The sequence below is a fragment of the Lygodium microphyllum genome, chromosome 28 (genome assembly GCF_053477565.2).
Source record: "Lygodium microphyllum isolate KBCC chromosome 28, Lygodium_microphyllum_v1.1.10, whole genome shotgun sequence".
Classification (NCBI taxonomy): domain Eukaryota; kingdom Viridiplantae; phylum Streptophyta; class Polypodiopsida; order Schizaeales; family Lygodiaceae; genus Lygodium; species Lygodium microphyllum.
Genome location: NC_141162.1, coordinates 103,669,178 through 103,687,342, shown reverse-complemented (window position 1 = coordinate 103,687,342; position 18,165 = coordinate 103,669,178). Strand labels below are relative to the sequence as shown.

The 18,165-nt window shown below is 41.2% G+C and overlaps 1 protein-coding gene across 1 annotated transcript in view; it reads right to left on the bottom strand.

The window, feature by feature from the left end:
* LOC148011826 (4-diphosphocytidyl-2-C-methyl-D-erythritol kinase, chloroplastic-like) overlaps window positions 1–17,630 on the bottom strand; it is a 33,942-nt gene extending 16,312 nt beyond the window's left edge. The window contains exons 1-2 of the mRNA XM_087670197.1: window positions 17,276–17,630; window positions 16,509–16,592 (exon numbers count right to left, since the gene is read on the bottom strand). Of these exons, the coding sequence (XP_087526323.1) occupies window positions 16,509–16,592; window positions 17,276–17,497 (306 nt within the window). The 5' untranslated portion in view covers window positions 17,498–17,630. The remainder of the gene's footprint in view (window positions 1–16,508; window positions 16,593–17,275) is intronic.
* Window positions 17,631–18,165: the final 535 nt, after the last annotated feature.

Sequence of the window (18,165 nt, the reverse complement as noted above, 5' to 3'; positions counted from 1 at the left end):
GGAATATAAGCTTGCATATCTGTACCACCTTCTCAAGCTGTCTATGCATCTTGTCTTCATGGAAGACTACATCATGGCTGCAAATGACTTTCCGCACTTGCGGATCCCAAAGGTGGTAACCCATCTTGCACGCATCCCCATAGCCAAGGAAAATGCATTTGATACTCTTAGGATCCAACTTAGTACTCTTGTCTTTGAACACATAGCAGAATGCCTCACATCCAAAGACACGTAGATGCACATAAGATGGAGGTTTTCCAATCCATACCTCCTCTGCAACCTGAAAATCCAAACCACTAGAAAGTGATCTATTTATGACATGCACAGCTGTACTGACTGCCTTAGCCCAAAAGCTCTGTGGTAAGCCTGCATGGCTAAGCATACTGCGTACACGCTCCTGAATGGTTCTATTCATCTACTCAGTCAAACCATTCTGGGATGGGGTATAGGAGGCAGTCAATTGGCGCTTAATACCCCTCTCATCACATAGGTGCTCAAAAGCACATTACATATTCTTCCCCATTGTCAATTCTAAGGCATTTCAGCCTATGTCCAATCTGGTTTTCAACAAATGCAAGCCATCTCTGAAATACAACCAACACATCGAACTTAAGCTTAATGAGATAAGCCTAAACTTTACAAAATACTTTGCACCACCCATAGACTGACACAGCATGGATCCACAAACATCCAAATGTACCAATGTAAGGGGCTCACTCATGCCTGTTCTACCACACTTCTTATGTGTATTCCTAGTCTGTCTGCCATAAAGACAATGCTCACATGAATCAAAACATGCGTAGTCAAGGGACGGTAAGTATTGCAAACCAGAAAGCATTTTCATTCCCTTCAAGGACATATGGCCTAAACGGACATGCCAAAGAGATACATGTGGGATGGAACCCACTAACAAAACATGGTCAACAGAGAATCCATTAACTACAAGAGGATAGAGGCTACCAGCTTTGGCACCTCTAGCAAGCACAAATTTGCCACGAGTGATCTTCCAAGCAAAATCCCCAAATGAAACATGAAACCCAGCATCATCAAGCTGCCCTATAGACATAAGACTGCGTGTAAGCGCAGGTACATGACATACATCCTGTAACACAAAAATACTGCTAGTAGAGAACTGCATCCGTACATTCCCAATGCCAACAATAGCAAGTGACCTATCATCACCCAAGCGAACTGAACCAGAGACAATGCGTTAGGAATGAAACCACTCACAACATGGAGTAACATGAAATAAAGCACCAAAATCCAAAAGCCAGCACTGTGCATACATAGAGTGAACATCAGTCATCGATGTAGCATCACAAGAACTAGTTACAAGTATGTACTCCTCATCGGAGTCATCAATCTGCATGACATTTATCTCCTCGATTTTCACACTGGATTTCGTAAGCATAATGCTACGATCAGAGAACTTTTCCTATACTTTGTCTTTCCTCTTCTCTTTGCCCTTCTCATTGTACAACTCATGGCTCTATGGGCATATATGATCCTTTTTGCCACAATGATGATATGTCACATTAACATTTCTCCCACGAGACTTGCGCGCGACTTACCATGCGACTTAGACCTAGACTTTTGCGAGTTTCTGCCACTGCATTCCCATGGCCATTCTTGTCATACCATCTCTGCCTCTAATAGTCAAAGCATGCGACACACAAGAGACATCCAAGTTCTTACAGTTGATCTCTTCCTGCAGAAGAGCACTCTCTACATCAGGAAATTTCAAAATAGTAGCAAGAGCGCATAAGGTAGTGTGGAATACCCATGACTCACTTAGAGTCCCAAGCAAAAACAATGGAGTAACCTCATCATTAAAGGTAATACCCTGCGAAGTCAAGTTCTTGAGAATAGCATAAACCTGGCCCAAATGAGCAAACATTATCATATTCTCCTTCATGTGCAGGTCCATAAGCTACTTCAACCAATACATCTGACTTGCTGAAATTTTCTTGTCATAGAGGTTCTTAATTTTATCACAAAGCTGCCAAGCACTTTGTGCTTCCTCAACCACATTGTAATGCACCTGTTCAGTGAGAGACAAGATGAGGGTGGACTTGCATAACTCATCAAGCTCATCCCATTCGTCATCAATCATAGTTTCAGGCTGCTCGCCATGCATCCTCAGTGGCTTTATCTGCGATTTCTGCACCAATACCTACCAAACTTAGCACTTCCAATGGGCATAATTCATACCATCAAGCTTAGTGATATTAAAGATAGCACTGTCAGTGGAAAAAGAACCCATAACGCAATCCAAAACAGTGCAAACAATTCAAAAACTGCTTGCTGTTTTCTGCTGTAAACAGCCAAAAAATACCACCAAAACCAAGGCAAAATGACCACAAACTGATAGCTAATGATGCTACCCACCAAGTACCATCAAAAGTACATAAAATCAAGATTATTCAACATGAAAATTCCACATCAGTCCATACATAACTGCTTGCTGTAATAAATTACAACCAGGTACAATGAGAGCAAACTATAGGCGAAATCAAGCAAACACCCAAGCATGTCAAACGAATCCATCAATAAGCCGGCACGCTCCCTGTGTAATAGGGCAAAGTATACACAACACTAGCAAGATCTGACACAAAGAGGTGTATGCTCAAGGAGTACGAAGCCCAAATCAACCCAAGTACATGTATACGGACCACAGCATATCAACCATGCAGCATCCAAGTGAAGAAGATCCCAGTCTCAGAAGACTCAAAGCTCAATAGCATAAACAACCTGCTCAATGTCTGTCAAACATCCAACGATGCTCCCACTAGCACAAAAGCCGTATGGATCAAGCCAAAAACCTCAAGAATGGCATATGAGAGCACCAATGACGAAAGATCCAAGACCAGACATCAATAAGACATCATGAGCATATAGGCTTTGAGGCCTCCAATTAGAGCATCCATAGACATCAACTGTATCCCAAATACAACTCTGGCAAGCCAAGAAATATCCCAAATTCTTTCCCGGAACCCAGATGCAAGCCAAGACAAGGCACTAGTAGCAATCGGCTCCAAACAATGTAAGTAGCATGTAGTAGTGGCATAGGCCAAGCATGTTAAGACCGGTCAGACATAGGTAACATACATGCTAAAAATACATCCAAGACGAAGCATCAAATGCATTCCAAAACCGAGCTCAAGCTCAAATGAAGATCCGGAACCAAAGACAAGCTCGATGTCGTACCCCGAATGTCAACAAAGAGCATCATGCATAAGCTGTCCCTGATCCAGAACTAAAGACAAGCTCGATGTTGTACCCCAAAGGTCAATACTTCATTGCATATCCCAAAGACATAACCTGAAACCAATAGGCATAACCAAACTGGAGGTAAAATAACCTGTCAACCAAGGTAGCATAAATCTCAACCAACAACGAAGTGTCCACATCCAAATCAAGGCTTAATAGCTCTCAAATAGCATATCCGAGCATAAACCATGATGACCAAGCATCAATACATCCAACTAGACACCCAAATGTCAACAAAGAGCATTATGCATAAGCCGTCCCTAATAAAACCTTATTGACCAAACAATGTACAACAGTAAATCCCTGCATAAATCGAGCTATGGAAACTCAAACCCAGTCCCAAAGCATCTCAAAACATTGGACAAACATCCTTAAAGTATCTGGGCATCAAATACCAAGCCTCGAAAGCATGATATTTTCTTGCTATAAATCAGCTCAGATCTGTTGCAAAAAATGCTGTGATCAGAATTTGGTAAATCTAACATCGCCATCGTGTATGGAGCGTGCCAAAATCCCAAGTTAGACTCTTACCTTGCCTAAATCGAGTTTTGAATGCTCGAGATATGAGAAAAATTTGGGTTTTTGAGCCAGATTTTGAAACAGGCGCAAAAAAAAAAAAAAAAAAAAACGTAAGCTAATTGTTGGGCCTACTGGTTATGCTATGGATTAGGGGGCAAATGGGGGCATACAAGATGCCCAATGAAGCCAAGGAACGCTTGGAAAGAGCCTATGAGGGCCGGGAAGAGGCGGGAGATGAAATCTTACCTCAAGGGGAAGAAGCCATGGCTGGCATTGAAGGTCCAAGCTCTAGGTCTTCAATCCGGGCAGAAGTAATACCGGGCCAAGTTCCATGATCAAGCTCTGATACCAGTTGAAAGGTAAGAAGGATCGAAACTTGCTAGGAAGTGAGCTATGGCAGAGAGCAAGAGCAAAAAGAGAGAGAGACACAAATGGAAACTCCAATAGTCACAATGTGTGACTGGGCCTTCCTTTATTCAAACAATCAGTAAAAGAATAAAAAATAAAGTGACGGTGACGGACGCCCGCCACCTGCAGTGTACAATGGTGAGTACTGTCAGTGTAGTAATGCAAGGGTAGCTAGGCAGAGATGCATTTACCCCCAATAATTTGATGTACATGCGGGTTTAATTCCATGCAATTTGGACACCTAGCACTTGGAAAATTTTGTGGGTTTTGCTGAAATTGCTCTATTTTGGCAAAATTGGTCTATTCTATGTATGTCAGAGACAGTGCAAATGTATGGTTGATACTTTGAGCACAAAAATTTTGGGGCTTTTGACCGTGCGTGTTAAATTTTGTGCCCGTGGATGCATGTACAACAGAAATTACAGCTAAAATTTGGGACTTCTCATGTAATGTGATGTATTTATCCTTGAAACAACTGTAATCAATTGTGGAGTGTTGTAGCACAATGTTTAGTGCTTCTGAAAATTTATTTGCAGGTCTGAAATTTCTGCTTTTACGTGGTTATTTATTGTTGGTTGGTACTTGTTTGTACCTTGGTCACTTGTGTGACAGTTTGGGCCTGCATTTGCTGAATTTTTTGTCACATTTGGACTCAAAATCATGGCTGGCAGCAATGACAGCAGTCATCTCATGCACATTAAGAAGCTTGAAGGAGCACATAACTTTGCAGTCTGGCAAAAACAATGCTATAATATCCTGTTGTAAAAGAAGCAAGCAAAGCCGATTAAGACCAAAGGGGCAAAGCCTGCAAATATGGAACAGGAGGACTGGGATGAGTTAAATGAGCTTGCACGCTCAACCATCGAGCTATCAATTTTTTATGCCTTGCTGTTTAACATTAAAGGTTTGGATTCTGCCTATGCTATTTGGACTCGACTAGAAGAACTGTATGCCCAAAAGAGTGCCGCAAGCAAAGTTTATTGGCTGAAAAAGCTTATGGATTTGAGTATGAAAGAGGATACAACAATGTCTACTCACTTGAGTGAGTTTAACTCCATTTTCAACCAGTTGGTTGCCTTGGAGTTCAAGATTGATGAACAATTCAAGGCTACGTTTCTTGCTTTGTACTCTGCCAGAGAGTTGGGATACATTCAGGACTGCTATGAGCAATTCTAATGCGATGCTTTTGTATGCTGATGTAGAGAGTGCTCTACTCATGAAAGAAATGAATCGACAAAACAATGCATCCAGTAAATCTTCCAATGCTTTGCATACTAGAGGCAGATCACAACAGAAAGGCAAATCCGATAGCAAGGGACGCAGTAAATCACGTGGTAAGGATGTTGAATGCCATCATTGTGGCAAGAAGAGTCACTTTAAACGTGACTACTACAAATGGAAGAAAGAGAAAGGAAAGGGCAAGAAGACAGATGATAGCAAGAAATAGAAGAAAGAGAGTCAACCTAAAAATAGCAGTGTCAAAATTAAAAAGGTGAATGTAGTCACTCATAACAGTGACAGTGGAAATGACCTACTCTTTGTCTCTTCACACTTTAGTACACATGCTTTACTTGCAGATACGGATGATGACATGCACGCTTGGATTCTAGATTCACGTGCTTCCTTTCATGTCACCCCTCATCATGAGTGGTTTTCTAACTATACAGGGGGTCAACATGGCATTGTTCATCTTGGGGACAACTATGCATGTGACATTGCAGGTATTGGCAATATGCAGTTGCAGTTTCAGCATGGTTGTGTCCTCACACTACAGCATGTACGACATGTACCGCAGCTCAAGAAGAGCTTGAATAGCACAGGGCAACTAGATGATGATGGATTTCATACCACCTTTGGTGATGGAAAATGGAAGATTTGTAAAGGATCTAGAGAGATTGCCAAAGGTTGTAAAAGTGATACCTTGTATCCTCTCCATGTATCTAGTGTGCGTGACCATGTTGTTGCTGTGACAGAGTAGCCAAGTGTTTCTTTGTGGCATGGCCGGTTGGAACACATAAGTCAAACTGGAATGAAAGTGCTTTCTCATTTGGGTTACTTGCCTTGTCTTCATTATGTTGATTTTGAGCATTGTGATCATTGTGTTTACGGTAAACATGCGCAAACGTCTTATAGAAGCCTCTTTCGCTGAAATCTTCTCCTCTAAAGTTAGTACATTTTAATGTATGTCAGATGCCAGTGTTATCTTTAGGGGGGAAGAGATACTTTGTCACCTTTGTCAATGATGCTACACGGAAGGTATGGGTTTATCCTATTCGTAGCAAGGACGAAGTGCTTGACAAGTTTAAAAAATTCTTTGCATTGGTTGAAAATCAGACTGATAAAACACTTAAGTTTCTTTGCTCTGACAATGGTGGGGAATATGTGTCCAAGGCCTTTCACACATTTTGTGACAGCAAAGGGAAAAAGAGGGAGCTCACTGCCCCTCATAATCCATCCCAAATTGGAGTTACGGAGCGTATGAATCGGACCATACAGGACAAGGTCCGTACGATGCTGTCTCATGCTCCATGGTTTTTGGGCAGAGACTATTATGACAGCTACACACTTGATTAATCACTCACCAAACAAATCTTAGGGGAAAGAGTTCCCGAAGAAGCATGGTCGGGCAAGCCACCTTCATATGCACACTTGAAAGTCTTTGGCTGCGAAGCATTTGTGCACATACGTAAGGAAAAATGCAACAAACTTGAGCCAAAGTCCTAAAAATGTATTTTCCTAGGATATGGTGATGAAGGTGAAATGGGTTATAGATTATGGGATCCTGAGAAAAGAAAAGTAGTACGCAATAATGATGTTATCTTCCGGGAAGATCGCGTGCACAAACAGCCCAAAAGAACGGAGGAAGTCCGTAAGGTTGTATTCTAGGAAGAAATAACTTTTGGACAGCAAAATGTGCCCGTTGTACAGCAGCAAATACTTGCTGTAAATAAACCTACCAATGCAAAAAATAATGCTCGAAATGATTAGCCAGCCATTGCCCATAATGATGAGCCACTGAATGTGCAGGAACAGCCAGGATAGTAAGCTGTTAATGCTAACTTGCAAGCTGAAATGCCAAGACAGCAAGCTGAAAATGGCAATTTGCAGGAATAGCCAGCAAACAATGATCATTGGGTTAGGAGATCGTCTAGGGCTACTAGACAACTTGATAGATTCGTTCCTAGTGCAAACAATGTGGCTGATTATGTCATGCTGACAGATTGTGGTGAACCATCTTGCTTCAAGGAAGCAATTGACAAACAGGACAGCAAGAAATGGTGTAAAGCCATGTTGTCAGAGATGGAATCTCTTGAGAAAAATGGCACTTGGGAGTTGGTGCAGTTGCCTAAAGGGCAGAAAACCCTTCCATGCAAATGGGTTTACAAGATGAAGGTCACTTCTGGTTCCTTGCCAAAGTACAAAGCAAGATTGGTTTCAAAGGGGTACAAGCAAGAACATGGAGTTGACTTTGATGAGATCTCTCTTGTTGTCAAGATGACTACATTGAGAACCATTTTGGGCTTGGTTGCAGGTGAGGATATGGAGCTCATACAGATGGATGTAAAGATTGCATTCTTACATGGTGATCTTCATGAAGACATATATATACAGCAGCCTGAAGGGTTTGTGGCAAAAGGGAAAGAGAAGATGGTATGTAAACTCAAAAGGAGTTTGTATGGGCTGAAACAAGCACCAAGAGCATGATATCATAAATTTGATACATTTATGCAATCTCAAGGTTTTCATAGAAGTGCAATCTCAAGGTTTTCATAGAAGTCAAGTGGATCACTGCTTGTACACCAAGAAGGTAGCAAATGGCAGCCTGATTATCTTAGTTCCATATGTTGATAACATGCTGATTGCTGGCAGGGATACTCATGCCTTGGACTCACTGAAGCAAAGTCTTCATGGCAGCTTTGACATGAAGGATCTTGGTGATGCAAATCACATTCTTGGTATGCGAATACTCAGAGATAGGTCAAAAGGATTACTCTATCTATCTCAGCAGGAGTATATCTCCAAGGTTTTGCAGCATTTCAATATGGAGGGGAGAAAACAATTGGGGTTCCATTGCCTCCGTATGTGAAACTCGGTGCAAAGGATAGCCCTACATCGGATGATGAGAAGGCTTGCTTCAGCTGTTGGCAGTTTGATGTATGCTATGGTTGTTACACGTCTTGACATTGCCTTTGCAATGGGAGTGGTTAGCAAATACATGGCACACCCTGGTAAAAAGCATTGGAAAGCAATGAAAGGTATTATGAGATACCTCAAAGGCACAGCAGATTTATGCATTTGCTTTGAAACGGAGAAGGCATCTTTTGTTGGCTTTATGGATGCAAACTATGATGGTCATGTGGATTGCAAAAAGTCCACTTCTGGGTATGTGTTTGCCTTCACAAGAGGAGCAATCTCTTGGATCTCCAGGCTACAAAAGTGTGTTGCATTGTCTACTACAAAGGCAGAGTATGTGGCTGCCACTGAGGCATGCAAGGAGGCTTTATGCCTTTCACGTCTAGTGGGAGAGCTTGGCATTACAGAGTTATCTGTTCTCCATTGTGATAGTCAGAGTGCTATCACGCTAGCATGGAATCCCGTCTTTTATACAAAGACAAAGCACATACAGGTGAAGGGTCTTCCAGCAAAGCGGTTTGCTCATTGCCGACAGAGGATGGGAGTTGGATAGATATATGTATTTCAACTTTGTACATACCTTGACTTAGCTAATTCTTTTCTCCTCTTAAGGCACATTGCCTTTAGATGGAAGGTTGTTGGGAATAAAGGGCCATCATGCCCTTTATATGTGCACGGGTGTGAACACACCCTTAGCACATTTGTACTTTCATATATATATCTATCTAAAAAACCTAAAGAGATATACTCGTCATTGTACCGAACATCAAATCTCATGCTCACTCTCTCCTTTCTACTCACTATTCTCTCTACTCTGTGTGTGTGTTTTATCCGTCACGTTCACTCTCAGCTCCGTCAAGCCCCATCACCCTTTTTGCAACAACCAATGTATGACAACTTGACACCCAAAGGGGTAGCAAAAGACTATGATGAGGGTGGAAAAGTAGTGAAGTTTGATTCCTTTAGTGGTGCACAAGATAGGCTGAAAGCTTTGAGTTTCATTCAATAATTTGATGCAACCTATTCAAGGGGAACTTCATGGAGTCCTCAAAGATTCGAAAGGTAACCACTTTTTTGAAAGGGAATGCATTGCAATGGTAGTCCACTCTTTTGATGCATGGTAGAGCACCGTCAACGTGGGTACAATTCAAGCAAATGTTTACATCAAATTGGTTGACAAGTATCTTTGAGCTTGACATCATGACAGCTAATTGGGGCAATGGAGCATTTCCTTCATTGGCCAGTTTGAGGCATGATGTAAAGCAATTTCTCAGGACATGCATCATATAACAAAAGGTAATGTATGATAGGCAAAAGATGCTAGGTTTGTTGTAGCCCTTGCCTATTCCAGATAGGCTTTGGCAACGCATTGCAATGGATTTTATTTTTAAGCTTCCTAGGACACCTACAAGGAATGATGGGATATAGACTATCATTTGCAAGTATAGCAAACAAGCCCATTTTATTTCGACAAGGAAGAAAATAAGGCCGATTATATGGCATGATTGTTTTTACAACACATCTTTAGGTATCATGGTATACCAAAGTCTATCATTAGTGATAGAGACCCTCGGATAACCAATTTATTTTGGAAGGGATTGTTTGAGAATACGGGTAACACGCTGAAATTCTCATCATCCTTCCATCCACAAACAGATGGTTCAATCTAAGGAAGCAAATTCTGCAATGTTAGATCTTTTGAGGTGTTATATTTCAGACCACAAAACATAGTGAAGGTAGTATTTGCCCTTGGTTGAGTTTGCTCACAACAACACAGTGCATAGTTCCTGTCACGGGGACATGAAATTTCAAGATACTCTAATCTTGTTGATAACATTTAATTAAGATATCAATCAAATGTACAAGGTTGCTTAGCACATGTGATACACATGGCAATTATTTCATGGTAATAGACCAAGGACACAAAGGCAAAAGTTGTAATAAGTTATGCCTAACAAGTACTAGGTACCCGGTATCAGATTTGAGCCTAGACTAATTTATTGGCCACAAATGTTAGTAGTGATATTAGAGACTAGACATTAATTAATTAATTAATACTAGTCTAAGAGTCAATAACTACTCAATTATTAAATTAATTTTCAAAATTAATATTCTGAAAATTAATTTAATAAAATGGATTATGTTGAATAAGAGGATTAGAAGACTGCCACTTGGCAAAACTTGCCCATACAAGTGGAAAAACGTTTTTAAGGACAGGTGGAAGTTTCCAACCATGGTGAGAGAGAAGGAACATGTTAGAGAGCAAGGAAAGGCTGTTGATATGATTTGCAACCACCAAGATCAATCCTACAACATGTTCTAGTGTTCCTAAACTGCAAGTGATAACTTCCATGGCTGTTTGAGCAAGGCAGCTGTAGTTTTTCAACATTTCTCGCAATGAAACTCTAAAATTTTTCTCTTTACATGAAGGCTAATCCCTAAGTGAACCAAGGGGCAATTTGGTTTGGAGACTTGCTAGTCAGTTTTGACGACAAGAAACACTTGGATTAGCAGAGGAGATAAGAGGATCTCAGTTATACATCCATTTGCAATAAACGTTGAAGAAATATCGCAAGGGATTGGGACCAACAAGCTATCCAATGTCCAAAATTGTATAGTTAAGTGTACATTTCAATTTTTAAATTTATTAGTTGTTGTAATTAAGTGCTTAATTAGGCTATTTACCACCCTATCCGAGAAGGAAGGCTAGTTTCAATTCCACTGGCAAAGCTCCATTTGAGGTGGTTGAGGGTGGCAAGAAGGTACCACCTATCTTGCAAACTAAGAATAAGATCTTTGAGGCTGACCGTTATGTGAAAAACTTGGATGTAGCCTATACAAAGATAAAGTATGCACAGATCACAAGAAAAACAAAAGAGAGCAGTTGATCCTCATAGACGTGCTTTGCGATTTGCAGAGGGCGATTATGTATCATTGCATTTTGAAAAGGCCAGGCTAAAAAAGATAAAAGGAAGAGAAAGACTGTATCTAAAGTTGAGTATAAGATCAGCAATGTGGCCTATTAGCTGAAGTTTCCTCCACATTGGCAGATACACAATGCCTTTCATATCAATTTGTTAAGGCCTTTTCATGGAGATATGCTAGAGGATATATCTGCTGAGATTCAACCTGAGATCAAAAAGCTAGATGAGATTTTGGTAACTGAGCTGATTTTGGCATATAAGGAAAGAAAGGTCAAAGATAAAGTTTCCAAGAGATATCTAGTGAAATTTTAGAATTATTCACCAATGGATGCCAAATGGATGAAAGAGGATGACTTGACAGACTATCCTTAGTTGTTGCGACTTTATCTAGATGCCTTTCAATTAGAGCCGACTACAATTTGGGCTCAATCAGGTTTAATAGAGTAGGGGTTGTGAAGAAGAGTGTGGAGGCATTGCTAGGGTTTGCACTAAGGAAACACAAAGTATACGACCACAACAGAAGCACAACGAGACAAACACGGACACAGAAAGCAAAACTTAAACCCTAAATGCAAAAACTCAAAACTTAAACACAAACAAAAGAAGGGATAGAAAGAACACAACTCTGAAGTGAATGAATGTTGTAAATGAATATAAGAGTATACAATGTGTCCAAGGGGAGAGCAGTGTATCAGAGAGTAACATCCACCGGAGACAAATCCCAAGTGCTGTGACCACCAGTCGAAGTGACACTGTGAGAGAAACACCAAACGCTCATCATCAAAGTGTAAGAAGACTGAGGCGACCGCAAATAATAATGCTTGATGATGTGGACAAAGCAACAAAACATAGCAATTAAATGCGTAATAAAATGCCGCAGTAGAATGCCACAGTAAAACGTGGAAGTAAAACGCAATAATAGAACGGCGCAATAAAACGCCACAGTAGAATACCACAGTAAAACGCGATAGTAGAATGAGGTGATGGCAACAGTCGCGAAGGCTGAACGGTCACATGGTGGGAGACTGAGGGCTAAGATCTACACACAAGGATGAAAAACCTGCACGGAAGAGATAGGACTGAATGGGGACATCCTGTCTATTTATAGATGAGGATGAACCTTTCCGAATTAGGGTTTCACTGAACTCTCTTGAACCGCTCTCCATTTTAGGGTTTTCATTAAATTGAACTTGTTTTGGCCTGTTTAAGTAGCTACTCAGCATGGAATGCATTTCTTAGCTCAACACCCCCTTTCAAGCCCAAAACAGGGTTAGGAGAATGCCAACCCAGTTTGCCCAAGGCATCCCATCCCAAAGCAACTAGGGCATCAGGCAAAGGGTGCATGATGACTACCCAATGGCCTACCAAGACTACAGAGGCGATGGTTATCTTACCAAGGGAGCCCAAGTAGTCAACCCAGAGTGGACAGGGCATCGGATAAAGGATGCTCATCGGCTGACCAATGGGCTACCAAGCCCTACAAAGGCGGATGAAACTACAATGAACTTGATTTATTTATTTTTTTAAGTGAGAGATGGTTTATGATCAATTGAGTAGAAGACGGGAGAACGAGAAGGGATGGTTAGGTCCAACCCATCACAAAACAGACAAGCCACCCATCCACTCAAGGATATCAATGAAAAGGGAATGGTGAGGAAGTAATGGTGGGGTGTAGTGTACAAATCGCCGATGGAAACAACTTAGGATCCATCTAGTGAAGCTTTGCACAATGAGTATGCTACATGCTGTGAAATGCTCATGCATCTATCCACATAGACAGTGTCCCTCGTGGGAAAATTATTTACTTACCCAAGCATCCTAGTACAAAGATGAAATTATACAATGCAAAGGGTGAAGGTACAACAACGAAGGGGGCGAGGAGGTTGATGTTGAAGACAAGTGCCGAAACCTATAGAATACCAAGAAGGGTAGGAACCCCCTCTCAACCTGGAATGGTGACACCGAAGGAGAAAGAGAAGCCAAATGTCTTTCTTCATGTGGTGTTGAGAACCATGATGAAAAGAAGCATCCCGACTGGAAGAGCGAGGTAGAAGTCATTGCCATGATAGCATCAAGAGAGATGTTGTACAATCCACCTCAGGAGTAGAAGAATAGAACTCCTAGAAAGATGAGACCATGAAGGAAACGGTCTGCATCCCATGTCTCTAGCCCAAGTAGGACTAGACAAATGTGTATGTTAGCCCTACGCTAAAAACAAAGTCTGCAAAAGAAAGTAAGATCTACAATCACAGAGGTCAGTAAAGTAGTAAGATGCTCTAAAAACAAAAACAAAATTGAAATGAAAAATGAACTCAATGAACAAGTGTAATGATGCAAATGTATATATGTGCGTAAATGCAACGGAAGACTTCAAAATGAAAGGCTAAGTGTGTGGCCACCATTACATATGGCAAGGTGGGGAAAAAGACCTAGAAGGTGCAGTGTAGTTCCTAGAAAGGGATGCATAAAGTGGAATAGGATCGGTGCTATCAGACCAATCAGTCAACCCCTTAGGAGTAGAGTAGGGCTAAGGCTGTCTATGTGCCACATGTCCAACATCCGTGGGGGCTAAAGGAGTAAATGGGGCAGCAACGGGAGGCGTAGCCCCACTAGACTACGTAGTCATAGTAGTCTACTGTGGTTTTCTAGAAGGAAGACCTTGAGCCTTGGTACGACACTCCTCATCCACATGGCCCGACCTCTGGCAATGAGTGCAAAATCTATTTTTCTTAGAAATTTGTTGCCAAAGGGATCGAGGTTCTTTGTTTCCGTCAAAGGAAGTGATGTCCCCCTTTGTTGGCTTGCCTTCACATCTTACAAGTTCTTGCCACTGTTCGTTTTCCCTCCCAAAGAAGATGCAATCAACCCGCGTCTCTCTGAATAGATATTAGTGGACTTCTTGTGGACTTAATCATGCAACAAGAACTCACAGCTCGTAGAAGGTTAGCAATCTAGGCAGTGAGATAATGTGCTAGATAAAATGGAAGTATTTGTCATGCAACTTGTTCAAGAAGAACGTGACCTGATCATCATTTGACTTCGGAGAGCCAGTAGTGGCAAACTCAACTAGTAACCTTTGATATTCTGCCAACTTGACTTTCAAATCATTCCCTTAATGGAAAATTCTTGAAGCTCAAAGTTGATGTTTATACGCTGACTACGATCTCTAGCCACATAGCGGTTAATGAGATGTCTCCAACATTCCGATGCAAGAGGAAAGTGCTATAACTGAGAGTGAAACTCAAGAAACAAACCCTGCATCAGCTCAACATTGGCTGTGACATTGCAAGCTCTCCATAGACGGATGTAATCAGAGTGGGCTAGATAAGGGTCAAGTATAGACTCAAGACCAACAACAAGGTCCCAAAGACCCTGAGACGCAAGCACTTGCTGCATATAGTTCGACCAAATAGTGAACTTCGACCCATTGAAGAGATGTCTTTTGCTCAATACTTGTTACGTAGGTACTCCTCAAACTCCTCTATGAGGTTAATGAAATTTGGAATATCTGGCATGGGTGTAAACATAAAGAGTGATGATGAGGGTGAATATGGAGTGTCGTCCTCCTCGTAGAGTCCATAATGCCTCCTCAAGGCCTCCAATGATGGAGAAGCCTGATAAAACATTATGGGGTCACGAGAAGAAGGTGTTGTCAACGCCATCAAGGTTTACATCATGATATCAAAGCTTATAATCCATTTGCATCTAGCTCCATAGCGAATTATTTTTGTGAGCACCCCATATTAGGATTAGACATTTATGAGCAACATATTTATATCATAGGTCCAATCTCAACATTGGATGGTAGGCGAGTGGCCAAATAGCTTGAGACAAACCCTAGAGGGGGTTGGCACATTGTCAACCTGGCTACATGCACATGTAGTCATTAGCACACTAGCTTCTTATTTGAGGGCGAGTTGCAGCATGGCTTTTCCCACCAAACTTCCTGGGGGGGACTTGGGGGAAGGTGCAGAGGGGGTAGAGCCCCCCCACCCTTGGGCAACTAAAGGGCTGTTACACTAAATATCATGGGGGATTCTTGGACCCGTTGAATATACATTCAGTGGTCAATTTTGTTTGCATACTCGAAATAGGATGCATGGAATGCTCTATTTAGCATAATAGTTTGTGCCTTGTTTTACAAGCTTAAGTCACACCTTTCTATATACATAACCTTTGCTTTTTCTTGTTTCCTATGAGCTAACTAAAGGGCTGTTACACTAAATATCATGGGGGATTCTTGGACCTGTTGAATATACATTCAGTGGTCAATTTTGTTTGCATACTCGAAATAGGATGCATGGAATGCTCTATTTAGCATAATAGTTTGTGCCTTGTTTTACAAGCTTAAGTCACACCTTTCTATATACATAACCTTTGCTTTTTCTTGTTTCCTATGAGCTATCAAAGCTTCTTAACAAAAGCAAACAGTGGGGAAGCATCAGTTATCTATGGTAAGCATCTGCAATTCTAATTCTCCATATTCTCTGTTTGTTGCTTGCATACAAATTTCCTGCACTCTGTTGCGTTCTCTTTTCTTTCAGATTGCCTAAGCTGGTTGCTGCTGTTGGTGCTCGACTTTTCATCTTATACGGATTGCATACTGCTTTATGGCCCTCAAGGAGCTGAATTCTGCTGGTGTGTAACTTTGTGGATCTTGTGGCTCAATAAGCAATGTGCTCTTTGCAAACTTGCGGACACTAGATATTGAGTAGTTTTCAGCTCATAGGATAAGAAAATTGCTATTAAATCAATCCTATTTTAAAAAAGGAAGGCTTGGAAAGGATTGAAATGGACTTGAAAAGAGGACGAATAAATCCTTTAGTACTGTCTCATAGCCAAAGGCTGAGCTTCAAATGCACCCACCCAGGGAATGACCATCTTTTCGTTTGAACCTAAGGGGAGCTTCTGGAGAACTGCAAAAATCTCTTAAGCTAGGGAATACTCGCAAATGCAATCCATTTGAATCTCTAAAAGTAACAATATCAACAACAATATAGTGGAGGATGGTCATTGTGCTAGCCGTATGCCTAGAGGCAATTCCCTGTTATTGCTCGCACATCCATGATAAAACTTTTGCGCTATTGTCCTTCAAGTTATCTGTATTCAGTTTTAGGATAGCCTAAAACTTTGGCAGCCATTTACTCATTTATAACCGCTTCCCATCATTTTTACTAGTTCTCCATTGCTATGAAAGCTTTGAAGAGTTCCATTTGTTCTAAAAAACAAAACAGCAGAGAAAAACAGACTCGCCTTGCATGGAGAGAACAAAGTCAAATTATGAGGTGGGGCATTATGCTCGAGCTCCTGAAATTTTGAAAGGGGATCATAAACGAGCTGCTCTACAAAAAGGTAAAAACGCAGTTAGGATAAAATGCTCTGGGTATTAACATTAGCAGGAAATGAAAGGGAATATATTTCCAATATGCTATTAACTGTAACAAAACTAAGCCATGTTTTAAGGTTAAAAAATGCAGTTAGGATAAGATGCTTTGATAAACATGAACAGAAACTGATAAGGTCTTTGCTATCAATTGTAACAAAAATAAGTCAGGGTTAAGGTAAAATAGCAGTTAGGATAAGGTGTTTTTGTCAACATTAACAGAAATTGACAGGGATTCAACTGCTTGAAGAAAATCTAGATTTAAATCCTGCAGTTTACCTCTAAAACTAAAACAAGAGGTGAAGAAAACTTCAAATTTTGGAGGATTTATTATAAAAACCTTCAAATACAAGCATTTTCCTCTTAACTTCTTTTCATTACAAGGTCTTTCACGTTTTGGAGAAAAAACGATTTGCCAGTGTGCTACGTTATTAACTGAGACCAACATGCGTCATGTTTATAGCCATTTTCATGGTTTTGACTCTTTAGAGGATCAAAATACTATTTATTAACCTGATGCAGCAAAACAGAAAGAAAATGAGAAAATAAACACAAGAGATCCCCCTTTAGTGCTGCACATTCCGATAGAAGTGCGAAATGCTGTTTTACGAGATTGAAGAAATCGACGCAAAGTTACCTCGACCTGGTGAAGGCCATTGGTTGCGTCTGCTGATGATGATGATGCAGAGGAAGCTCGCACAAGCCAACAAGGTGCCGATTGTGATGTGAGAGAAGTGACGGAGGGCCGGGACTTGGAGAGAAAGAAGGAGGAGAAATGGCTGCGACTGGAAGAGAAGCCATCAGAAGGGACAGAGGAATGGGAGGAGAAGGTGCGAGGCAAAAAAAGAGAGGCAGCCATGTGCGGGGAGCGAGAGAGAGAGAGATTGTGAATGAGCACTGAGAGAAAGAAACGGAGAGAGAGGATGGTGTGAGCTCCCCTCTCCTTCACCACCTTGGAAGATATGAGAGATCCCAAGGCATGAATGATCCTCCCTAATGCTATTTATTAGATCATTAGATGCCATTGAGCCTCCCTCTCGTCCTCTAGTGCACAAGCTCACGTCCACCACCCCCAAGTTGCCAAAGGGGCCGGACATTGACAATGTTGAGCTCATGTCCTTCGATCCTTGGGGTGAATTCAGACCTAGTAGTAGGAAAAGTAAAGAAGGTCACTGCTAAGCTACATGTGCATTTCTAGTTTGCTCTACAAACATTGTGGTAAAATTTTGCTTTCAAGAGCGTTCCAAGTTGGACAAGTCGGACACAAGGAGATGCAAGCAAGATTTCAACCACTACAGGCCAACGCTCAATCAAACACTAACTATCATGTAGACTGGTACGCCAAGAAGATCTATCGTATTCAAACGGTGGTTGCCTTTTTGTACGAACACTGCACCACTGGAAATGAGGTTCACCATGTAAGCCATCCATTAAGGTCTAAACCCACTCTTAGAGTGACTTCACATGAGCATGAATCTCTGATGTTGATTCACACAAGTTATGATGTGCAACTTTGGACCTACTATT